Genomic DNA, 23,523 nt, shown 5'->3' on the forward strand with positions numbered 1-23,523 from the left:
TATGAGTTGAGAACTAGCCATCAAATTCGACTTGCTTGGATAAACAGTTAGGCAAGCTTACTTTTTCAACAGAAATCAGCTGTCCATGCAGCTCAGTGCGATGAAGATGTGCAATGCACCTGGACACCTCTGTGCTTGAAGACATAGTTACAATGCCATAGCATTTTGCCCCAGGACTTCGAGCATTTGTAACTACTTTTGCACTCAGAACCTACAAAATGAGACTGTACTTTAGAGAGTTTTACAATGTTCCAACTACACACACTTCTAGTTCCAACTACACACACTTCTAAATACATGAAACTTCAAAACGGAAACTATGTATTAATTCAGGGTGTATCTTATTCTGTTTCTCATATATGTATATATTTTTTTGAGATGGAGTCGCACTCTGTCGCCCAGGCTGGAGTGCAGTGGTGTGATCTCGGCTCACTGCAACCTCTGCCTTCTGGGTTCAAGCGATTCTCCTCCCTCAGCCTCTCAAATACCTGGGATTATAGGCATGCACCACCACATCCTGCTAATTTTTGTATTTTTAGTACAGACAGGGTTTCGCCACATTGGCCAGCTGTTCTCAAATGCCTGACCTCAGGTGATCGGCCTACCTCGGCCTCCCACAGTGCTGGGATTACAGGCATGAGCCACTGCACCCAGCCTATTTCATATTCTTGTGATCACCATCTACATTATCCATCTTAATAAATATTCAGGGGAACAATTTAAAGTGCCAAAAAGCAATTTAACCTTCTTTTTATATTTATTTCCTCCCCTCAAATATGTAGCCAAAGTAGCCAAAACAATCTCATCAGTGAAGTAATTGCACAATTAATAAAAGCAAATAAATTGGATTTGAACCAAAATATCCCTATCATAGGCCCACCATGAATGTCTTTAGAGAAAAAGTTTCCAGTATTTTAATGATGAGTGTTGATACTTTTCTATGATGAGTAAAGAACCAATCACATATAAAAAAGCAGACTTAAAAATGCACCCCCCGAAAAACACGCTAAATCTTGAAAGACAATATTTTCAATCTATGTGCTTTTCAAATGTATATGAAAATGACAAATAATTTCAATTCTGTAAGATGGGTAGTTAAGAGAGACAAAGCAGGTATGGATGAGTGAGAAGAAAAGTGAGAGAGAACGATTCAGTGCTGAACAGAGTAAAGACATAAAGCTGCGAACAAGGAAACAGGAAAATCAGGAGTTTTATGGTGTGGGTGGCTGGAACCAACCAACTTTTACCTCAACCCTAGGAAAGGTTGATTTGCCCCACAGCCATTTAATTTTTAACTCTATGGGTCTTCCTACCAAATATATGGTATCCGCATATAGTTTTACTACTAATAAATATCAACATTAAAATATTGTTTTCACATCTCTAACAATATATTATTGAAAACAGAAGAAAAAATAACATAGCCTATCATGGGACTACAATTCTCAGCATTCTATTTCTGACACCTACAAGAACCTCCTTTACACTCAGGCAACTCACTAATTAAAGCAGGAAAAATAGCCTCTGAAAATCAAGAGGGCAGGTTTTGATAATATTAACGGCTATTTAGCAATAATGGTCACTAATTCAGTAATTTCAGTATTTGAAAGCCTATCATGTGCACATGAAGTACAGTAAATAAGGTCCCTGACCTCGAAGAGCTTACACTGGAGTACATTAACTATGATGTATATGAAAAACTGTAATGTAAGTAGACAGTATTGAGTGCCCTCAGGGATGCAGTTCACAATTCAAAGCATTCGTTATTAATGGAGTATTCTTTGACTACTCCTTCTCTTCCTTTAGGTCTCCCCTTAACTGCCAGAGAAACTTTTCCTGATGAACTAACCACAGTAAAGCCTCCCCCTTTTAACACCTGTGTACTTTTCCTTCGCAGCACTTAAAACAACTTCTGATTAAATCTATATACACAGGCATAGTGCAGTGGTTCACACCTGTAACCCCAGCACTTTGGGAGGCTCAGAAAGGGGTGGATCACCGGAAGCCAGGAGTTTGAGACCAACCTGATCAACATAGTGAAAACCTCATCTCTACTAAAAATACAAAAATCAGCCCAGTGCAGTTGCTCATGCCTGTAATCCCAGTTACTGGGGAGGCTGAGGCATGAGAATAGTTTAAACTTGGGAGGCAGAGGTCACAGTGAGCCCACATCATGCTGCTACACCCCAGCCTGGGTGACAGAGTGAGACTGTGTCTCAAAAAGAAAAAAAAAAGTTTATATATAAACTTAATATAGATACATGTTTGTATATAACTTTATATAAGTTTAAACGATTCTAATGCCTATATAATAGCCAATTTTACATTTTTCTCCATTACTGGACTAGAAATCTATAACAAGGATTGTATATGGTTCCCCCCAGCCCCCAATGAATTATATATCCCACTGCCTAATAATAGTCTAAATATAAATATATTTTTTCAAGATGTCCAAATCAGGCTCAGCAATATGCCAGATCCCCAGCTACGTGCTACAAAGTATCATGATGAATAAACTTAGTCTTTGGCTTATATAGGTTTAAAGTTTGGAATACAAAGATTCCCAAGGCTCAGAGACAGATTAAATGATGAAACACTATTTATCCCTTAACTCTCATCTACCATTACCACAGAATTCAGTAATTCAGTCTATTAACCGTCCTAAGAGATACAACAAATTAGAAGATATTTATGTAATAGTATTTAGAATACAATCCTCATTTCAAATGCAGATACTAGAAAGACGGATAAAAAGGTAAAAAGAATGTACCTTTCCATATTTGCCAAAGAGGTTCTTCAAATCAGCAGCTTTGGTATTAGATGAAAGTCCACTAACCCAGATATTTTTAGTTGAGCTTCCACTGCTACCACTAGTACTACTTGTACTTCCTAGAATAGATTTAATATCAGATGTTTAAGTATCTCAATCAGAATCTTTATACAAAATTAAAAGGGCCACATTCTTTCCAAACTATAATTTTGATAGTACGACATTACTATATAAAAATCCTGTGTTTATTATTATTGAAATCAAACAAGACAACATAACTAGTGAGGGAAAAAAAATCTGAATGTATGTACATTTCCTATTGTATGAGTTCTAAGTTGAAGAGGGTAAAAAAATCAATTTGCTGTTCAGTTTTAATAATTTATAGTCTACCACTGCACTGAATAGAGACAACCAGGAAGCAATCACTTAGCAATGAACAGACTGTTTAGTTGCCACATCTGCTGTGGGCTTTAGATCCTTAGAAATTGACATGGAAGAAGAAAAAGTCAGAGTAAGGTATACATTTTTCAAGAATTTACATGGTTAATAACAAAGACAAACCAACTGGTACACCTTCATTCCCTATTAGAGAATAGGTAAGACAAAATGGGAATTATATGCAGCTGGATAACTCTAGAGTCAGTAAGAAACAATCTTCTGAAACAACTACAAGATTAAAGATCAGAGATCTCAAAATCCTTTATAACAGGTAAATGATTATATGAATCATTTCTGTACTATGTCACACACGTATTATGGCTTCATACGTATAGAGGCCATATCTTAGGATACAGGCCTAGCCAGTCACCCTTTTCTTTAAATGTGCTGTAATAAAAGGGAAATTTTCATTCACTTGACTTTATCTGGAAAATAATTTTTACTCACTTTAAGAGAAACAGTATACAAGCAATTAAAAGGAACAATTTCTGTATTTCACATTAAATGGAGAAAGAGTAAAAATTTTAGATATTTTTAAAAATTACATGTGTTAACAGTTGTGAAGCTACTTTCAGCGTAGACTCAGAGGGAGAGAAGATAACACATACCTGGCTCAAATATTTTAAATATTAATGGTTGATACTTGATTCTGTTCTTACAAAGGGTATTCATCAAGGACCTTATGAAATGTTAACTCAATGTTTGTGTATCATTTTTGTTACCAGTAACATTTGGGCCCAGGTATGTTACTAATTACAGAAAAAAAATTTTTTTTTTCCTTAAAAGACCAATTGGCTTAAAATAACCTATAGAAGATGCATACAATTCTCCTTTACACATTTAGGAGGTATTTAAAAGCTTTGTAGTACCTGAATGTTTTATTTTCCCTTAAAATCCTTTTGTAGAAAGTAAGTATTTTTCAAGTAAACACAGCACATGTACAAGATGAAACTGTAGCTCATGGGCATGAGATTTCTCAGTATCAGAAAGCAACTAAATATTGCACTTTGAAACTTACAAGAATTGAAAAAAAAGAAAAACGACCACTAGACTCCACAAATACACACAAGTATTATTTAATTAGCTAAGATATACTATTCAAAATAGTACCAGAAAGTATAATCTGTGAACAGGGAAAAGGTTGTGGTGATATACAGTAGTTATAAATGAGTTAACAAAAGATAAAATAGCTCTGAAATTATAATGTAAGAAAATATCTATTAATATCCAACACAGTCCCTTGGAACACACCAGATAAGTGTTCCCTAGCCAATGGGTTTTTAACATACCCAATACCAGTTTACAAAGTAAGTAAACAGTAACACATCAATCAGTTTCCTATAATCTATATAATTCCACAGTTTACATAAAGACCATCTCAAGTTTCTAGCCTGTCAATAAAATTTTTAAGGACTAAATGTCAAAGAAAACACCACACAACTACTGCTTTTTAATGAAAATATGCAATGTCAACACTGAAATAAATAGGGAAAAAAACCCTTTACCTTTGTCATGTTTAGATGATGTCTTGCTGTCTTTAGATTCCTTTGAAGAGCTAAAGAGGCAAATCACCAGAAGAAAATTGAAAACAAAAACAAAACCAAACCCAAAATAGAACAGCTCGATATTCACTATATTTCAAACTAGTGCTATTCATACAAATTAACAATTCCAAAGGCCTAGATTAGGTTATTTGAACAAATGACTCCCTGAGGATTCTTGCACTGATTTTCCCCAAGATGCCTGAAGATCTAGATTTTCTGACAATTCTATTCAGTGGAAATATGGCCATCTTCTCCAGATTTCAGGACTGGGACTTGACTTCATTTTGTGTTCTTAGAACTGATAGTTGTTCATTAACCATCATCACAAGGATTTTAAAAAATAAAACACAAAAATTGTCAATTTGAAAAAAAAAAAAACAAAAAACAACAAAAAAACCAAATATATGCTGACATTCGACAATGCAATCAGTAGAACACACTGCATTATTATGAAGATCTTGAAAATTTTTAAAAGTAACTTATGACGGTCAAAAATATTATAGGCAGGATCATAAGACACTAATTACTGTACATGTTCTTGAAGCCACCCCCTTAATGTAGAGTGATCTTATTGAATGCTGGAATTCAGTATCGTAAAGAACTGACATAGAAAAACAAACCTCTTTGCTTGACCAGAGGCCCCAGTAGACGAGGGCCCTTTCTTCAAAGTATCCTTTTCTTTGTCTCCAGATTCTGCTTTCTTAGAACTTTCTCTGGCTTCCTTCTCGACAGGGTCACCCTTCACGCAGTCTTCCTTCTTACCATCTTTATGGTTCGCATTCATCTCATAATCCTTGCTTTCCTTCTCCGGGCTCTGTGCAATGGCGTCCTGCCCATCTTTTGGCTTACTTGCTTCAGAATCTGTAATTTTCACATTTTTACCTGTTTCTAGGAGGTCATCACCATCAAAATCCAGAGTGATGGCATCTTCAGCCTGGATTGTGACCGAGATGTTGTCATCCTCAGCTTCTTTCACAGTCGTATGAGCTTCCATCTCTTCATGAGCTGTGTGATCAGCCTCAGCTAGGCTCCCTTCTGAAGGAAGAGGTTTAGATACTTCTTGTGTACCATCACCAGAACCTGCTATATCTAAGAGGATTTAACAGGAATAAATATGGCAAAACAAGAAGTTTAAACAATTTCATATTCATAAGCTAGAATAGGACCTAGAAAATATAAAGCCAGTTATTAGCACTGATGGAAGGTTAGGAGGAAAAAAAAAAAAAAAAAACACAAGGGTATTAACTAACATAAACCATCCTTTACCCAGGATCACTTATTCTTCATGGAAAAAATGATCTCTACATACAAACACCAAACAACAACAGTGAGAAAATGGTTCCATCCTGAAGATACCAGCTCTTCATTTCTGGTTATAAGTTAATGGCATATGGAAGATTTTGTTCCTCCAAGGGACAGTGACAAAAGTGCAGATTGTTGTTCAATGCTCGAATTATCCTGGGATTGAACCCTAGTGACCTTCAGAACTCCCATGGTGACTTCTTGACAGGTCACAGTCTGAGGATATCAATCAGTCTTCACAGTATTTCAGGGCCCCATCTTTTCCACTCTTCAATGCTTGAGTAGTCCAGATTCGTATGGAAAACTGGTACAGAAGGCTCCAAAGATGCTCCTGCTCCGTAACATTCAGGAAATTGGTTATTTCCAGTCTTCACCCTGTCCAGTCAGTCTGCAATTACCATTTTCAAAGATGTCTTGCATTCCCCCAAAACAGAAAGGCTTCGGGCATGTGACATTTTCAGTCAGTAGCTTTACTTCGTCATTGCTTCTAGGCTTTTTATTTGCCTTGCTTAACCCTGCTCCATGTCCTTTCTAGTCCAAAGTAGGATCCTTTGACTTCTGTCCAAGGACTCTTCCATAACCTCCTACTGACCACATGTATTACTACTGTTGCCCCTGTAATTGTATTGAATGAGACAGCTCGTCTAAACTAAAATTGTCAGATGACCGTATGGAAGTTTCTCTAAGCAGCAAACACAAAGTCAGTCTCCTGGTCATTCATCATTTTTAGGACTAGTTGTAAAATTCACTGTGAGTTATGCACTCGGACTCCAATAAGCACACATGAGTTACTGCAGTGTCAGTCTTAAGAATTTAATCAACTTACCGTATACCAGAAGTTATTTTAAAAACAAAAATTGGATTAAATAAAAAATAGCATTGCTCACTACAGTAACTGATATGTACTATTAAGTTGGAATATATCTTTAGTGTTCAAAAGAAAATTAAAACCAATTGGAAAATAAAATCAAGATGCTAACTTAATTCACTAAATAGATAAATTTGAAAATAAACTAATTTCAAAAATAAGATTTCAAATAAGGAGTGCTTTATTTTCACATAATTTACTGTTTTTCTAAATTTTAGCAATTTTTAAACTCTATTCAGCATCAAACATACCTTTCTCATTTTCTTCTTCCTCACCATCCTGAAATTCAAAGAATAATCAAATGTAAAATGAATTCACATAAAACTAGATTTTAGTAATAGTACAAAATCAGCCAAGTGAAATTTGGTGGATAGCTTCATATTATTATGTAGGGATACCTAACACTAACAAATAAATAGGTTATTCCAATCAAAACCAGAGTCCATGTAGAGAGAGATGTGGCACAAGTCTGGGACATCTTAGAAAACAGGTGTATCTATCAATGAGTAGATCAGTAACAAACCGGATTAATTTTGGTATTCAAAACTAGTTTATATAATCCAATTCTTCCTCATATCAAAGAGCTGTCAATAAGAAGACTGACCTGATGGTGTGTTTTATGTTACTCAGTTCACAGGTACTCCTAGCTAAGATATACTATTTAAAATAGTACCAGAAAGTATAACCTGTAGACATAACTTTCAAGTGCTTGGATACACAGTAATGAACAAATCAAACAAACAACACTCCCCTTTAAGTATATCAGACATTAAAAGAACAGTTACTAAGTCAGTTTCAAATTATTCATTCTTTTAATGTGTTAAAAGTGAGTTCATATCAACCACTGCACTCCAGCCTGGGTGACAGTAAATCCCTGTCTCAAAAAAAGAGTTCATATTTGTCATACATATACTGATGGCCAAGCCAATTTTAAAATGGTATTTGTGCTATAGGGAATTAAAACAAGTAACCCACACATTTTTAAAACATGATTTTAATTTTAAAATATTTGACAGCTTCACTAAAATTAAAATTGAGAATGTGCTAGCTTAAAAATAGAAGTGTCATAAAGGGGAGAAGCTTAATTTGCTCTACCAAGCAAATAATGCAAACATCACTGAAGTAATCAGAGCAACAGAGAACCGACATTTTCCCAAACATAAGACTATAAAGAATAAAGTAATATGCATTCTAATCTCAATAACTGAAAAAATTAAATAATCATTTTACTTTTTAGAGACAAGTCTTGCTATTGATGCTCAGGTGGTCTCGAACTCCTGGCCTCAAGCTGATTCTCCCACCTTATCCTCCCGAGTAGCTGGGATTACAGGTGCAAATGACTACACTTGGCTTAACAAATGTTTTGATTTTTTTTTTTTTTTTAACAGCTTCTTACTCTGTCGTCCAGGCTAGAGGATGGCAGCATGATCATAGCTCACTGCAGCCTCAAACCCTGGGCTCAAGTGATCCTCCTGCCACACAGGCTCCTGAGTAGCTGGGACTACAGACGTGTGCCACCATGCCCAGTGAATTTTTTTTTTTTAATTCTAAGTGGAGAAGAGGTCTTGCTATGTTGCCCAGGCTGGTCTGGAACTCCTGGACTCAAGCGTTCATTCCTCCTGCCTCAGCCTCCCAAAGTTCTAGGATTTACAGGTGCAAGCCACTGTGCCCTACCAAATGTTTTATTAACTTTTTTTTTTTTTTTGAGACTGAGTTTTGCTCTGTCCCCCACGCTGGAGTGCAGTGGCACGATCTTGGCTCACTGCAACCTCCGCCTCCTGGGTTCAAGCGATTCTCCTGCCTCAGCCTCCCAAGTAGCTGGGACTACAGGCACGTGCCACTACGCCCAGTTAATTTTTTTTATTTTTAGTAGAGACGGGGTTTCACCATATTAGCCAGGACAGTCTCGATCTCCTGACCTCGTGATCCACCCGCCTCAGCCTCCCAAAGTGCTCGGATTACAGGCATGAGCCACCGTACCCAGCCTAATTTTTATATTTTTAGTAGAGATGGGGTTTCACCATGTTGACCAGGCTAATCTCGAAATCCTGGCCTCAGGTGATCTGCCCGCCTCGGCCTCCCAAAGTGCTGGGATTATAGGTGTGAGCCAGCATGTCCAGCTTTTAATAACTTTTAAAAGAAAAACTAATCAGAAGTACACTGTGTAAAGTCAGGCGATGTAAAGCTTGTTGTGAAATTACCACATACAAAGCCTTAGAGCAGTGGTTCTCAAACTTCAGCAAGCATCAGAATCCCCTGGAGGGCTTGTTAAAATAAAACACAGATTTTGATTCAGAAGGTCTGGAATGAGGCTTTAGAATGTGCATCTCTAACAAGGTTCCAGGTGAAATTAATGCTGTTGGTACAGAGAGAACACTAAGCATTTCTGCCTTTACAGAGTAACAACCTCTTAATGAAAAAAGACTAAAAAAGTTGAAACGTAAGTAGAACTTTAAACAGCTTATTTATAATACAATTTTAGATTCATATAAAAGCATGCACTTCTTAAAATGTCAAATATTTTACAGTGTGCTCAAAAGTACATTTGGATAATAATTTCTTTTTTCAAAATATTTCTTTCTTTTTTAAACTTGTATGTGTGTGAGACTGTCTCACTCTGTCACCCAGGCTGAAGTGCAGTGGTGTGATCTCGGCTCCTGCAACCTCTGCCTCCCAGGCTCAAGTTGATCCTCACACCTCGGCCTCTCGAGTAGCTGGAACCACAGGTGTGTGCCACCACACCTGGCTAATTTTTTTGGTATTTTTTGGTAGAGACAGGGTTTTACCATCTTGCCCAGGCTGGTCTCGAACCCCTGAGCCCAGGCGCTCTACCTGCCTTGGCCCCTCAATGTGCTGGGATTACAGACATGAGCCACCATTCCTGGCCAACAATAATAATTTCTATGAATCATTTTATTAATAAATGATATTTGGACTAAGTTAAAATGTGCCAATTAGGGAATGACCAATTATTTTACAACTAGGGTAACATGAAAGAAACTTGAAAATACTAAAAAGCTCGACCATAAGCTGAGAAGTAAAATAGTCCAGAACAAGTAAATCATTAACTCACAGCAATGTAACTTCTATCACTATCTAAGTCCATTATACTGTGCTCTAAGAATTCCTCTTCATTTTTTCTGAGACAGAGTCTCACTCCGTCAACCCAGGCTGGGGTGCAGTGGCGCGATCTCAGCTCTCTGCAAACCTCCACCTCCCGGGTTCCAGGGATTCTCATGCCTCAGCCTTCCCAGTATGCACCACCACACCCGGCTAATTTTTTTGTTTGTTTTATTTTGTTGAGACTGAGTGTCACTCTGTCACCCAGGATGGGAGTGCAGTGGTACAATCTCGGTTCACTGCACCTCTGACTTTCTGGTTCAAGCGATTCTCCTGCCTCAGCCTCCCGAGTAGCTGCAATTACAGGTGCGTACCATTATACCCAGCTAATTTTTGTATTTTCAGTAGAGGTGGCGTTTCACCTTGTTGGCCAAGATGGTCTTGATCTCCTGACCTCATGATCCACCTGCCTCGGCCTCCCAAAGTGCTGGGATTACAGGCATAAGCCACCGCGCCCAGCCAATTTTTGTATTTTTAGTAGAGACAGGATTTCACCATGTTGGCCAGGCTGGTCTTGAACTCCTGGCCTCAAGGGGTCCTATCGCCTTAGCCTCCCAAAGTGCGGAGATTACAGGCAGGAGCCACTGCACCCAGCCTGTAAGAATGTCTTAATAAATTGTTTTACTAGAATATACTTTTAAGCATTATGTGTTCAATTTGCAGTATTTGGAAAGGAAAGAAAAACATTTTAACTTGGGTGGAATGGTAGAGACAGCAAGGGAAGAATGAGTTATGCTTGAATTATGGATAAATCTTTTTCTTTCAAACTGTCTTTTAGTTTAGTAATTTTTCTTGAAGCAATAAACTGAGACACCCTAGCATGTATTTAAAGCAAACTAAATGAACTTAAAGAATGCAACACGTGGCCGGGCATGGTGGCTCACGCCTGTAATCTCAGCACTTTAGGAGGCTAAGGCAGGAGGTTCACTTGAGGTCACGAGTTTGAGACCAGTCTGGGAAACCTAGTAAAACCCTGTCTCTGTTTTAGAAAAATATATATTTTAAAAAAAAATTTTTTTTTTAAAGAATGCAGTTTGATTCTCCTTATCTACCTCAGATGCGAAGAGCACACCATTTCGAAGTTATTATTTTAGAGATGCAAAACTGAAAGGAAGCTTCAAGAAAAAAAATGTCCAAATTATTGGCTATTTTAAAAAGTAAAATTTTTAAAATACTATGATGTAAAAAAAAAATAATTTGTTCTATTGTAGTTCCTGTCAATTATAACGTTATTTCTAGTTGCTAAAGTAACTAGCAAGGTTTGTCTTACTTGCTGGAGAAGTTTTAGGTTTTTATCTTAATAATTCAGCATGTCTTCTGAAGGGTTTCATAATTTAAACAGAAATTTTATGATATATACTTAAATGCCGGTAGGGAAATGGCCTGACCCAACTTTTAGAAAACAAAACTGATTACAATGTGGGTGGAGCACAAAAACAACTTGGGTAAAGTAGAAAAGATGAACCACACGTAAATGCCTGTTGATTTTACTGCGCAGTATGTGCAGCAAGCATAGCACTAACCATAAGTCCGAAGTAAGTCCAAAATACTTGCAATAAGGAAACAAACCAAGAAATATAATGGGAAATTTTCCCTGTCTAAATGGTATATATGCACAGACATGATATGCAACTATTTGAAAACAATTTCCCCCCATTGAAAACAGATTTTTTTTTCCAAATGAGGAAAAAAGCAAATAAGTAAATGTAAAACATTTATTTATTAAATGTAAAGCATATTTTAAAATTAACCACTCAAGTTTGTCTTAAAAAAATATTTAACATATGAAGAGGAAGCAAATGTCTACAAACTCATGTTGTTTATCTCACAGGGGGATCTGCAATCCTTAGTCAATGCTAAAAGACATAAAGTTCCTTTATTTTCATTTCATCCTAGGAGCAGCAACGACTGCTAAGAGACAAAGACAAGCCTAGGACTTATTTTTCAGTGAACCAAGTATTTACTACACATTCAATTCTACTACTTCCCATAGGTTATCTTATGATATATGTACATGTATAGGCTAAGTAAGACCTCCTTTCCTCTAGCTTGACATGTAAACACTGTATTCGGACTGAACACACCTTCACAATAACTTTAAACTACTACTTACCTATCTGGGAATATGCTAAATATCAAGGGAAGTACAAAATGCTTGGCACATAAGTACTCAAAAAATACCTGTTGAATAAATGTACTAAATAAATGCAGTGTAAGACTGCTGTTTTTAGCTGGAAAGACTGAACTAACTGCTTGATTTTCATGTATCTGAAGTGCTTAACTTTGGCACTATGTTAAGTACAATAGAACTCAGAAAACATTTGCTAGTGTGGAGTTTAGTGAAAAGAATATCAGAATAGGCATCATGACACCTAGGTATTTACCCTGTCTTATCACTGAAACAGTTTTACTCTGTGGTATGTCATCTATCTGGATGAATTTACCTATAAAGTGGAGTTGACATGTAAACCATGTAAGATATATCAAGGATTGAGTAAGGTAATGAATATAAAAAGCTCTCTGTGAACAGTAAAGCACTACATATAAGAGAGAGACGAAAGAAAGCTTTGTGGAGATAGGTGAATCTGGCTGTAAGAGGTATATAGATTTTCATATGACAAAAAAAGGTAAGATTTTTCAGGTTAGTGAAACATTAGGGGCAAGGGCAAATAGAAAAAGGAATACACATAATATTAAAGACTGAAGAGGTTCTTGAAACTAGAGGAAATTTTTAAGAATATAAGCATATTAAAGCCAGGCATGATGACTCACACCTGTAATCCAAACACTTTGGGAGTCCAAGATGGGTGGATTGCTTGGGCTCAGGAGTTCGAGACCAGACTGGGCAACAAGGCAAACCCCCATCTCCACAAAAAATACAAAAGTCAGACGGGTGTGGTGGTGCACACCTGTAGTCCCAGCTACTGGGGAGACTGAGGTGGGGTGATCACTTGAGCCTGGGAGGTCAAGGCTGCAGTGAGGGGAGATTGCATCACCGCACTCCAGCCTGGGTGACAGAGCAAGACCCGGTCTCAAAAAAAAAAAAAAAAAATTTTTAAAGCATTAGCAAACAATATTTTAGAGAAAAAGCTCCAGAAATTTCTCAAGTAAGCAGTATGTTCAAGCTAGTAAAACAACACTACAAATGACCACTAATTGCACATATACTACATCAGAATCTATGATTAATCCCTGTATCAACTGAGTAAGAATTATAATATTCATTGTATAGACATATAAATTGACTAATAGAGAACCTGCCACAATCACAATATTGTAATTAACTAATAGAAGTAGAATCTGAACCAAAGTCCACCTAGTATAACTTCCTAGAGGCTAATGCCTAAAGATTTCAGCTTCAAGTCAAAGCCTGAGGACTGGCTCTTGAAATAGACAAATCCCTATATAAATATGCTGCACATATGTGTGTGTATATACATATATATATATATAATTTCTTTTTCTTTTTTTTTTTTTTTGAGACAGAGTTTTCTCTGTTGCTCATGATGGAGTGCAGTGGCACAATCACAGGTCACTGCAGCCTCAACCTCCTGGGCTCAAGCAATCCTTCCACCTCAATCTACCTCCTGAGTAGCTAGGACCACAGGTGTGCGCCACCACACCCAGCTAACTTTTGTATTTTTTGTAGAGACGGGGGTTTGCCTTGTTTTCCAAGCTGGTCTCAAACTCTTGAGCCAAGTGATCAGCCTGCCTAAGTCTCCCAAAGAACTGAGATTACAGGCATGAGCCACTGCATCCAGCCAGATTAAATTTTCTAATGTTTTTTTGAGATAAGGTCTTGCTCTATTGACCGGGTTGGAGTATAGTGGCATGATCTTGGCTCACTGCAGCCTTGACCTCCTGCAGTCAAGTGATCTTCCAGCCTCAGCCTCCTGAGTAGCTGGGACTACAGGCATGGACCACCACACCCAGCTATTTTAATTTTGTTTTTTTTTTTTTGTAGAGACAAAGTCTTACTATGTAACCCAGGCTGGTCTTGAACTCCTGGCCTTAAGCAATCCTTCTATCTCAACCTTCCAAAGTGCTGTGATTACAGGCATCAGCCAACACAGCCCACCCAGACTAAACTTTCAAAAGCAATACCTAAATACTGAAAATAAATGAAACAAATCAACCTAGATATGTATCAGTGGGTGATACAACCATACAGAATGGAAAGAACTTAAAACACGGTGATTTGTTCATCCCCAGAGGGAAACATCCTTGCGAAAAATATGTCTAAAAAAATCTTAAATTACTTTCAGTAACTGCATTGGTGGTAGTGTTGGTATAATCATTCTAAAGTTGTTGTATGTGTACCATAAGATAAAGTAAATGGTTATCTTGGAAGTACCATATGAATTGAAGGTCTGTTTTATCTTAAAAGTAAAAATAAGCAAAAACAAAGAAAACAACTCCAACATTTTCTCTAGCATTGTACATTGAAAAGACCTAGAAACAATGAACAACTCAGTAGCAGTGAACACCTCCACCACCTAGATTGTTGTCTTGAAATACCATTTACCACTATAAAGAAGAAATGCCTAATTATAGTTCTAGAGCAGGAAATGGCACATCTTTACATACCATCAAGCAAGGAATCAATCAAAGTCTACTAGGATCATGCTGAAAGGACTCAAGAGCCAACTTGATGAGGCTCTCACTACATGGAACAATGTAAGCATTAAGGATAATAACTGTGATGGACCAAAATACATTACATATATACAAATCCATGAGTTTGAAATGAATCTAAAGAGGAAAAAAGAAAAAATTAAGAACTGGCCACTGTCAGAGATGCCAGTGACCCAGCTCAATATTCTGAAAATTGGTAAATAAAAAGGAAAGAATCAAACATATATCCTGGCTTTCCTGTGTAAATGATACCACAGGGTAACCAAATAGTAAATAAGGGGAAGTTTCTCTTTCTAGAAACATTCCAACATATACAGAAGAAATGATAGAATTAGAATAGCATCCCTTTGCAACCCCTACTTGGGTATGAATCATCAATGATTGGTACCATCACAAAAAGACAACCAGATATTATGTGCATCCAAATAGAAGAACACAGTACTATACCTACGAGGCGGCTGTGTATGTGCTGGGGTGGGGTGTTAACGCTGAATTTGAGAGCAAGCCTCTAGATGCTACAACCAACTTAACAATTTACAAAAAATACAATAAACAAAGGAACATGTTGACCACCACAGGAATGTAATCAGCAAAATCCAGGCCTTGGAAGCTCTACAGTGGCGACTGGCAAACTACATGAGATGCCTGTTTTTGCTAACCCTTGCTCTGTGGGATAAGCAAGTTGCTTTTTTCAACAAATAAAATAGTAAGAGGAAAACAGATGGAAGGGAAAACCTCCTAAAACATTTCAATCACAACATACAGATCTTACTGGTATCTGGATTTAAACAAGACATAATGGAAAAAAAAAACCTATAGAAAAATTGAACATTTGAATCCTAACTGTATATTTCATAATATTAAAATTTTTATTTTAGGAGTGCTAATATAAAAAATAAGAATTCTCTTTTAGAGATACATACTGAAATTTTTCAAGGGAAATATGTTTGGATTTGTTTCAAAATAATGCAGAAGGGAGAAAGTAAACAGAAGCATAGAGGAAAATAAGACTGGCCATTAACTGAAAACAGCTGAAGCTGGGTGATGGTTACATTATGAAGTATCCCTGAATGCACATAGTAATAGACTCAGTAAGCATGTTTAGATACATTAGATCATATGGAACCTAGATACATTTATGTTTCTAGATGTTCCATGAGACATTATTTAGAAAGAGGAAAAAGGTCATTTTAAAGAAAACTTCTCTAAAAATGTAACCTCATCTTTTGATACAATATGGCGAATCTTGCTCCTCGATAAGAAATACATAACTGTTCTTCCTTCAGATATATTTCCATCCATTTAAAAAATGTTTGTAATGAAGTTTATTATTTAAGTGGGTATCCTTAGATATGATGCCTTCATACAACTCACACAGTGGACAACTATAGGAGTGATCCTTGACAGAAGCTAATATCCAGCTGCCAAATAATATAAAGACCTCAACTTCCCCTTTTTGCAAATCAGTAATCTAGAAAAGGTACTCTCTCGATTTAAGAGTTAATTTTCCTCATAGATTCTTTTTTTTTTTCAAGACAAGTCTCGGTCTATTGCCCAGGGTGGAGTGCAGTGGCACAATCTTGGCTCACTGCAACCTCTGCCTCCCAGGTTCAAGCCATTCTCCTGCCTCAGCCTCCCAAGTAACTGGAACTACAGGTGTCCAACACCAGGCCTGGCTAATTTTTTGTATTTTTAGTAGAGACCAGGTTTCACCATATTGGTCAGGCTGGTCTCGAACTCCTGACCTTGTGATCCACCTGCCTCGGCCTCCCCAAGTGCTGGGATTACAGGCATGAGCCACAGCGCCCAGCCCCTCATAGATTCTTTATCACCAGGAAATCAATGTACTTAGGGACAGCCTTACAGACTTTCACCATTCTAATATTTCCTTTCTGAATATTCCAAATGATCAGCAACATTTCTCCCAGAAATGCAATTTTTCTCCAAAATGCAACTTCTCCTCCACTGCAACACACAGAGAGGCAATATATAGCCTCAGAAGCATCTGTGGCTCACTAGCATTTCAAAGGCAAGAGCACTGCAGGAAAGAAAGCATGCAGGGGCCATCAATAAGTAGTCCATGAATACAAGGCCCAAGTACTCTTCTAGGAAATACTACCCAGAGGAAATAACTGACCTGATGACTATTTTTTCTGAATCTAGTAAACAGAGGAACCCGTATCTCTATTTGAAAGTACACCATTTAAAGAGGACATGATCCTCTCCTACTTAGCTAACTGTGGTAATTCTAGAACTAATACATGCCAATGGGCACTGACTCCCTTCGCCGGGGATGCGTGCATTTATTTATCAGATGAAAACCAACTCAGATCAAAACCACCAAACCCTCTCTGGTTTTTATAAGATTAAAAATTAAAATGAAATTAAGAGGACACAAAAACAAAGGGTTCTTTAGTTACAGATACGAGAAAAAGACAAAGGATAATTTTTTATGCAGAAATTGATCTGCAGATGTCTGCTTATAACATCTGTAAGTCACTTTAAAAAGTCCACTATGTGTATCACATTAGCAGCAACACGTTATTACACATTGAAGTGCAGTTATTTGCAATACACACACCCCCCAAGTAAATTTCTAGAAATTTTTAATCATTTTTAGACTATGCCTGTTACAGGAGTGTTAAATTAACAAAATTTTAAATAAAGCTTTGAAAAGGATATTAATACTTTTAAAAGACTTATTTTACATCAAGTGACAAGAAAAAAATCAAGAAGAATGTAGACTTCTCAAAAGACTAGTAACCAGAGTTAGGTTTTACAGAAAGGATGGACTTTTTTCTAAAATTCTGAAAATGATAGGAAACTCATAATAACTCCAATTATCTTTCTGGCAACAGAAATTTCAGCTGCCGATCTTTTTGTTTGTTTGTTTTTGTTTTTTTTTGAGACACAGTCTCACTCTGTTGCCCAGGCTGGAGTGCAGTGGTGCGATCTCGGCTCACTGCAAGCTCCGCCTCCCGGGTTCACGCCATTCTCCTGCTTCAGCCACCTGAGTAGCTGGGACTACAGGTGCCCACCATCACGCCCAGCTAATTTTTTGTATTTTTAGTAGAGACAGGGTTTCACTGTGTTAGCCAGGATGGTCTCAATCTCCTGACCTCGTGATCCACCCACCTCGGCCTTGCCAATAGTTTTAAGTACTTTGTGTATGTCACGTAAATAACTCAGTATTAAATTTAAGACAGTTACATGAATTAAAGAATTATGAAGTCAAAATAAGATTCCTTTTCCAAGCCCTTCCACCCACAATATCAAATTCATAGGACTAAATGTAAACTTACTTGGGCTGTTAGAAAGGTATCATCTTCACCTTCTTGAGCTTCAATTTCCTATGTAAAAGGGTATACAATAGCTTTGCTTTACAAAATATCTGGGTAACATGAGAATGCTTTTATGCTTATACCTGATTATCATTTGCCTTGTTTTCTGTATAATGTCTATGATACCATGGGTACTAAATCAATGCTTAATATTCAGACTATATTTTATGCCAAAAAAAAATTAGCCATGTCGCTAGAGAATTAGAAACATTTCTCATGAGCTCCTCATTTATTAGGTAGGTAGAAGTGAAGTGTTTTAAGCATGAATACTAACAGCACTGACTCCTTAACCCACTGACTTTCTTAAAATGTACTAACATACTTCAAAGCAGGACAAATGGTCTATTTCAAAGAAAATATTTGGAAATATTATCTACTTTAAAATTAAACTTTCATAAGTAATTCCCCACCCTTGATATAACCAAAGAAATGTAAATTAAAGTAACCTTTTATACTTGCTAAGGTAGCAGAAAGGGGAAAAAACCCTACCACCAAGTAATGCTGGCAATGCCAGAATGAAATTGGTACATTCTTTCATCGTGGAGTAGGGAAAAAGCCTTAAAACTTAAAATGTCCAAAATGAAAGGAGTATATTAGAATTGTAGAAAGCAGTCTAATAAATTATTGGAAAATTATGAAATTATATGTTATATGAAAATACAGAATATCAACTTAACTCTGTAACAACTATGTAAAAATATATATTATAAGAAATAAGCAAAAATTTAAAAGGTTGCCTAAGGTGGTAGGATTTTAGATGACTTATAAGTAGCTTTAGTAGCACATCTTTTAAAAATTCTGAGACTTCCAAATTGAACTAGAAAAAAGTACTTTTTATTATTTAAAACTTAATTTATCTGTGTCATGTTTTAAAAAAAACTGGCTAAAGACCTGACTTTCGATGTCCTCTTTTTCTATATCTTCTATTCCTTCTGCCTCTATTAATTCATGAGCTCTCTTGTTTTCTTCTGCAGAGATTAACTCCTTGGAATGCACATTTTCTTCTTCATTTTCACCAAATTCTTCAGAGTCCTTTAGTTCATCATTTCCATCTTGCTCATGTGCCTCTTGATTCTCCAATTCACAGTCCTTTTAATGGTAAGAAAATTTGGTACAACTAGAGGCAAAGTAGCGTGGGCTATCCACCAAATGTTTTTGGTAATTTACACCTTTAAATGTGTCAAATTTGATCATATTTTAATATTCCCAAAGTTCAATCATTTTACCTTATATATTAACTGTGTCTTTAAAGATAGGTCTAATACCACGATCATCAAACACGAATCTGAGTTCTCAAATTTCTCACACTAAAATGCACACTAATTGAATTGCTACTAGAGATGCTCTAAATTCCAGTTATTTAATATTTACCAAGCCACCTTCTAGGAGCTGTCCAAAAAATATGGCTTGATTTCTCCATGTGCCATACGTTGATTTAACTTCAAAGACTTTGGAAGTCTTATACATTAAAACAAAGTTTACTTCTAATAATAAAGAACACCCAACTGCTGCATCAATGCCTGTTCTTGAAAAATATGCAAATAACTAATTGAAATGTGTTTGTTTTGAAATCTACCACTGTGCCAAATGTCAATTAGGAAGGGTAACACAGGTTGGGATTGGGTCTGTTTGTCCTTCAAAGTTTACGGATATATGGGTACTTCAGTGAAAACAAAATCAGCAATCTGCTCAATTTCCTCTGATTAAGTGCAGAGAAAGGGGTGAAAGCAATAAAGGTTCCTTCCTTTTTTCCTGTTCTTATGGTAAATCCAGCGGATTTAAGAAAAGGCTTCTGGGTTAAAAGGTAAAAGAGGCAGAGGCATGACTACTAATCATTCACAGCTAAATTGCGGTGAGGAAACTGAAATTTCTATCGAGAGGTGGGCATAGAAAAGAATATGATTGTTTTGGAATGTGGAGTGCTTGCAGAGCAGGGGATCTCTTGTTTGACCAAACGTACTACAGTATGAGTTGGGGAACGTGAGGGGTTGAAAATGGAGTACATGGCTGTATTATGGCAGAAGTATAGGCGCAAGAAAGATCAAGGGAAGTTACCAAGGAAACTTCACCTATTCTGAGGTGCCAACTTTGACCAATCTCCTCACCTATTCACAGAAGCAATTTCTATACAATTCTGGTATTTAGGCAATAGGTGATATTTACCAACCATTACTGTATAAATTCCAAAATTATCAACTGTGGGAGATGAGAAAAATACATTCACTTAATTTCTATCAAATATATCACATGTTAATACTTCCAAAAATAAACTGAAGATATCTTTAAACAGAATTTTTAAAAAAGCTCCTAGGGCTGGGCGTGGTGGCTCATGCCTGTAATCCCAGCACCTTAGGAGGCCAAGACAGGCGGGCGGATCATGAGGTCAGGAGTTCGAGGCCAGCCTGGCCAACATGGTGAAATCCCGTCTCTACTAAAAATACAAAAATTAGCCGGGCCTGGTGGGGTACGCCTGTAATCCCAGCTACTCAGGAGGCTGAGGCAGGAGACTCTCTTGAACCAGGGAAGTGGAGGTTGCAGTGAGCCGAGATTGCACCACTGCACTCCAGCCTGGGCAACAGGGCGAGACTCCATCTCAAAAAAACAAAAACGAACAAACAAAAAGTTCCCTTGTTATTCTAGACGTTATGACCAGGTTTATTTAACAATAACACAAAGGCATCCTTTGTAGCACATATAAGAAACAGTACTATTATTCTTCTGAATAGACGTATATATCTCCTTAGGACATTTCAAATGACTGTAACATTTTTATGAACTGAAGAGCTGAAAGAAACAAATTTGAAAAGTAGAAGATTTTTTACTGAGTCACAATGTTTTTACAGCTTATGGATAATGTTTGCTTAATCATACACTTACTGGTGAAGACAACTGGAGAAAAATAGGAAGAAAGGAACAAACCTGATGGAAGATATATAATAAGGGTAACAGAATACCAAAACTTAAAGGCTCAAACACAAGCTGATTACAGACATGCAATCATCAATTTTCATGGATCCCTGGGCAAATAGTTCCTAAAATTATCTGCTTTCAGGGTTAACTCCTCAACAAAACACCTTCTGGGGGTAGGGCTGTGTATATGTGTGTGTGTGTGTGTGTGTGTGTGTGTGTGTCTGTATGTGCAGTGTGGAGAGTGAAGAGAGCTAGGAGGCAGGAGAGATGGGTGTGTAAATGAACATGAGCTGACTCTATGGTAAAACACACAAACATCAAGAGACATGATGACAATATGGACTAGTTTTACCCAGGAAACAGAATATATGGGGGCACAAATGTACATAATTCAAGAGAAACTATACTCATGAAAGAATTCCTGCAAATACCACAATACTTAAGAACAAATAAGCAGATCACTTTTCATTAAAATAATAATTTAAAAAAATTTTAAACCCTAACTACAATTATAAACAGCTTGTTCTATAGCTGTAGTATTTAGTACTGCCACAACCCCAATTAAAATTACATCCATAATTTTTCTGGCCAGCCAGTTTTGAAATACACTCATTTTTGGCCCCAAAAGGCCTCGCTTATTCATCTTTAAATGGCAAAACAAATTTCTTAATTTGATCTCTCTCTTTCTCTTTTTTTTTTTTGAGACGGAGTCTTGCTCTGTTGCCCAGGCTGGAGTGCATTGGCACCATCTTGGCTCACTGCACCCTCCACCTCCTGGGTTCAAGCAATTCTCCTGCCTCAGCCTCTCAAGTAGTTGGGATTACAGGCACACGCCACCACACCTGGCTAATTTTTGTATTTTTAGTAGAGATGGGGTTTTACTATGTTGGCCAGGCTGGTCTTGAACTCCTGACCTCAAGTGATCCACCCCCTAGACCTCCCAAAGTGCTGGGATTATAGGCATGAGCCACGGCGCCTGGCCCTTAATTTGATCTTTATCAAGTAGTAACCCCTCAGCAATTTTCTCAGTGTATTTTGAGGTCTACATTACTCTAAGTTCTGTAAATTATATACAAAAGCTAAATGCAATGGCAGATAAAAAATAAATTATCAATATCTTTCCCTGTGATATCTTGTCCAGGAACTAACATACATATCTATTATCTTGTAGCTATTTCCCTGGCCAGCTTTCTACCTAAAGGCCTGGAGAGATTATTATTTTTAGCTTTTGTATCTCATTTAATTAAAGTTATTTACTATATTTCTCAATTACGAGAGTTAATGAGATTGACAATATTATACATTGTCAGTATATAGGACTTTATCTTTAACCTACATACTTCAGTGACCATTCTTCAATGCAATGCACAAAATTCATGATGCAAAATACTAGGCTTAAAATAAACATCTTAACCTGAGTAATGAACACTTTACCTTGATAAAAGCATCATCTTCCACAGAAGCATCTCCACTCAACTCGTCTGCTTCATGTTTTTTACCTGTGAAAGAAGGAAAATGGGCTAACAACTGATATTTTACTTTAAGAACAAAAAATATTCAGAGTTTACCCTGCAATAGCACTCTCCACTCCCAAACTATCTAACAAAGCTAATGCCAACTGCTTATAAACCACCTGGTCAGAGCCGTCCCAAACAAAAAAAGCTTTCCTATGTCATGCTGTTTGAAATACACTGTGCACATACTCCTACACATGAACCCATCAGCTTAACTGATTTGACATGTATGATGCATTTTTCTTTACACCAGTTTAATTTTCTATCCTCAATTATCTGAGAAGTTGTGATACCTTTCAATGGCATTCTACTGACTATATATACACAGACACCTGATAGCTAAGTACAAGATCTGTACCTCCCACAAAGCCTTTCCTATGTTCTTCTCTTCAACAAGCATTCTCTGAAATAAAAATTCTCACACTTTAATCTTCATCTTACAATCTATCAGGTGATTGATGACATATTGCCTTGTACTCTGTCTCTAGTATACCTTGCCTCTTCATAAGAAATTCCTTAAATACAGTGACTACTTTTATGCTAATTATTTATTTATCCAAAAGCCTAAATATAAAGAGTGCTGGCCACTTAACATAGTAACTGATTTAAGGCATGCAGAAGTTAAGGCAAAGTGAAAACTGTTAATAGCTTTCAAACAAACTACAGACCTTCTTTGCCCATCTTCAAAACTTTGCAAACTGGTAGTTAGAATTTTTTTTTTTTTTTTAAGAATAATTATTTATTCTTGAGACAGAGTCTCACTCTGTTGCCTAGGCTGGAGTGCAATGGCACAATCTCGGCTCACTGTAACCTCCCCCTCCCGGGTTCAAGAGATTCTCCTACCTCAGCCTCCCAAGTAGCTGGAATTACAGGCACAAGGCACCATGCCTGGCTAATTTTTGTATTTTTAGTACAGACAGATGGAGTTTCACCACGTTGGCCAGGCTGGTTTCGAACTCCTGACCTCAAGTGATCTGCCCGCCTCGGCCTCCCAAAGTGCTAGGATTTACAGGCATTAAGCCATTGCGCCCAGCTGGTAGTTGGAACTTTAAAAATGCTTTCCACATTTAAAAAAAAAAAA

The 23,523-nt window shown here is 37.1% G+C and overlaps 1 protein-coding gene across 2 annotated transcripts in view; it reads right to left on the reverse strand.

Moving 5' to 3' along the window:
- The window catches only part of SLTM (SAFB-like, transcription modulator), a 55,581-nt gene that overhangs the window by 15,379 nt on the left and 16,679 nt on the right, over positions 1-23,523 (reverse strand). Inside the window, exons 3-10 of one of the 2 annotated variants that reach the window (XM_011983191.1) lie at positions 22,363-22,427; positions 18,910-19,107; positions 17,980-18,027; positions 7,174-7,201; positions 5,373-5,787; positions 4,714-4,763; positions 2,771-2,889; positions 62-211 (exon numbers count right to left, since the gene is read on the reverse strand). In XM_011983191.1, the coding sequence (XP_011838581.1) occupies positions 62-211; positions 2,771-2,889; positions 4,714-4,763; positions 5,373-5,787; positions 7,174-7,201; positions 17,980-18,027; positions 18,910-19,107; positions 22,363-22,427 (1,073 nt within the window). Of the gene's footprint in view, positions 1-61; positions 212-2,770; positions 2,890-4,713; positions 4,764-5,372; positions 5,842-7,173; positions 7,202-17,979; positions 18,028-18,909; positions 19,108-22,362; positions 22,428-23,523 lie in introns of both variants that reach the window. The other variant, XM_011983190.1, reaches the window with a different exon arrangement.

The sequence above is a fragment of the Mandrillus leucophaeus genome, unplaced genomic scaffold (genome assembly GCF_000951045.1).
Source record: "Mandrillus leucophaeus isolate KB7577 unplaced genomic scaffold, Mleu.le_1.0 Scaffold247, whole genome shotgun sequence".
NCBI classification, from domain to species: Eukaryota; Metazoa; Chordata; class Mammalia; order Primates; family Cercopithecidae; genus Mandrillus; species Mandrillus leucophaeus.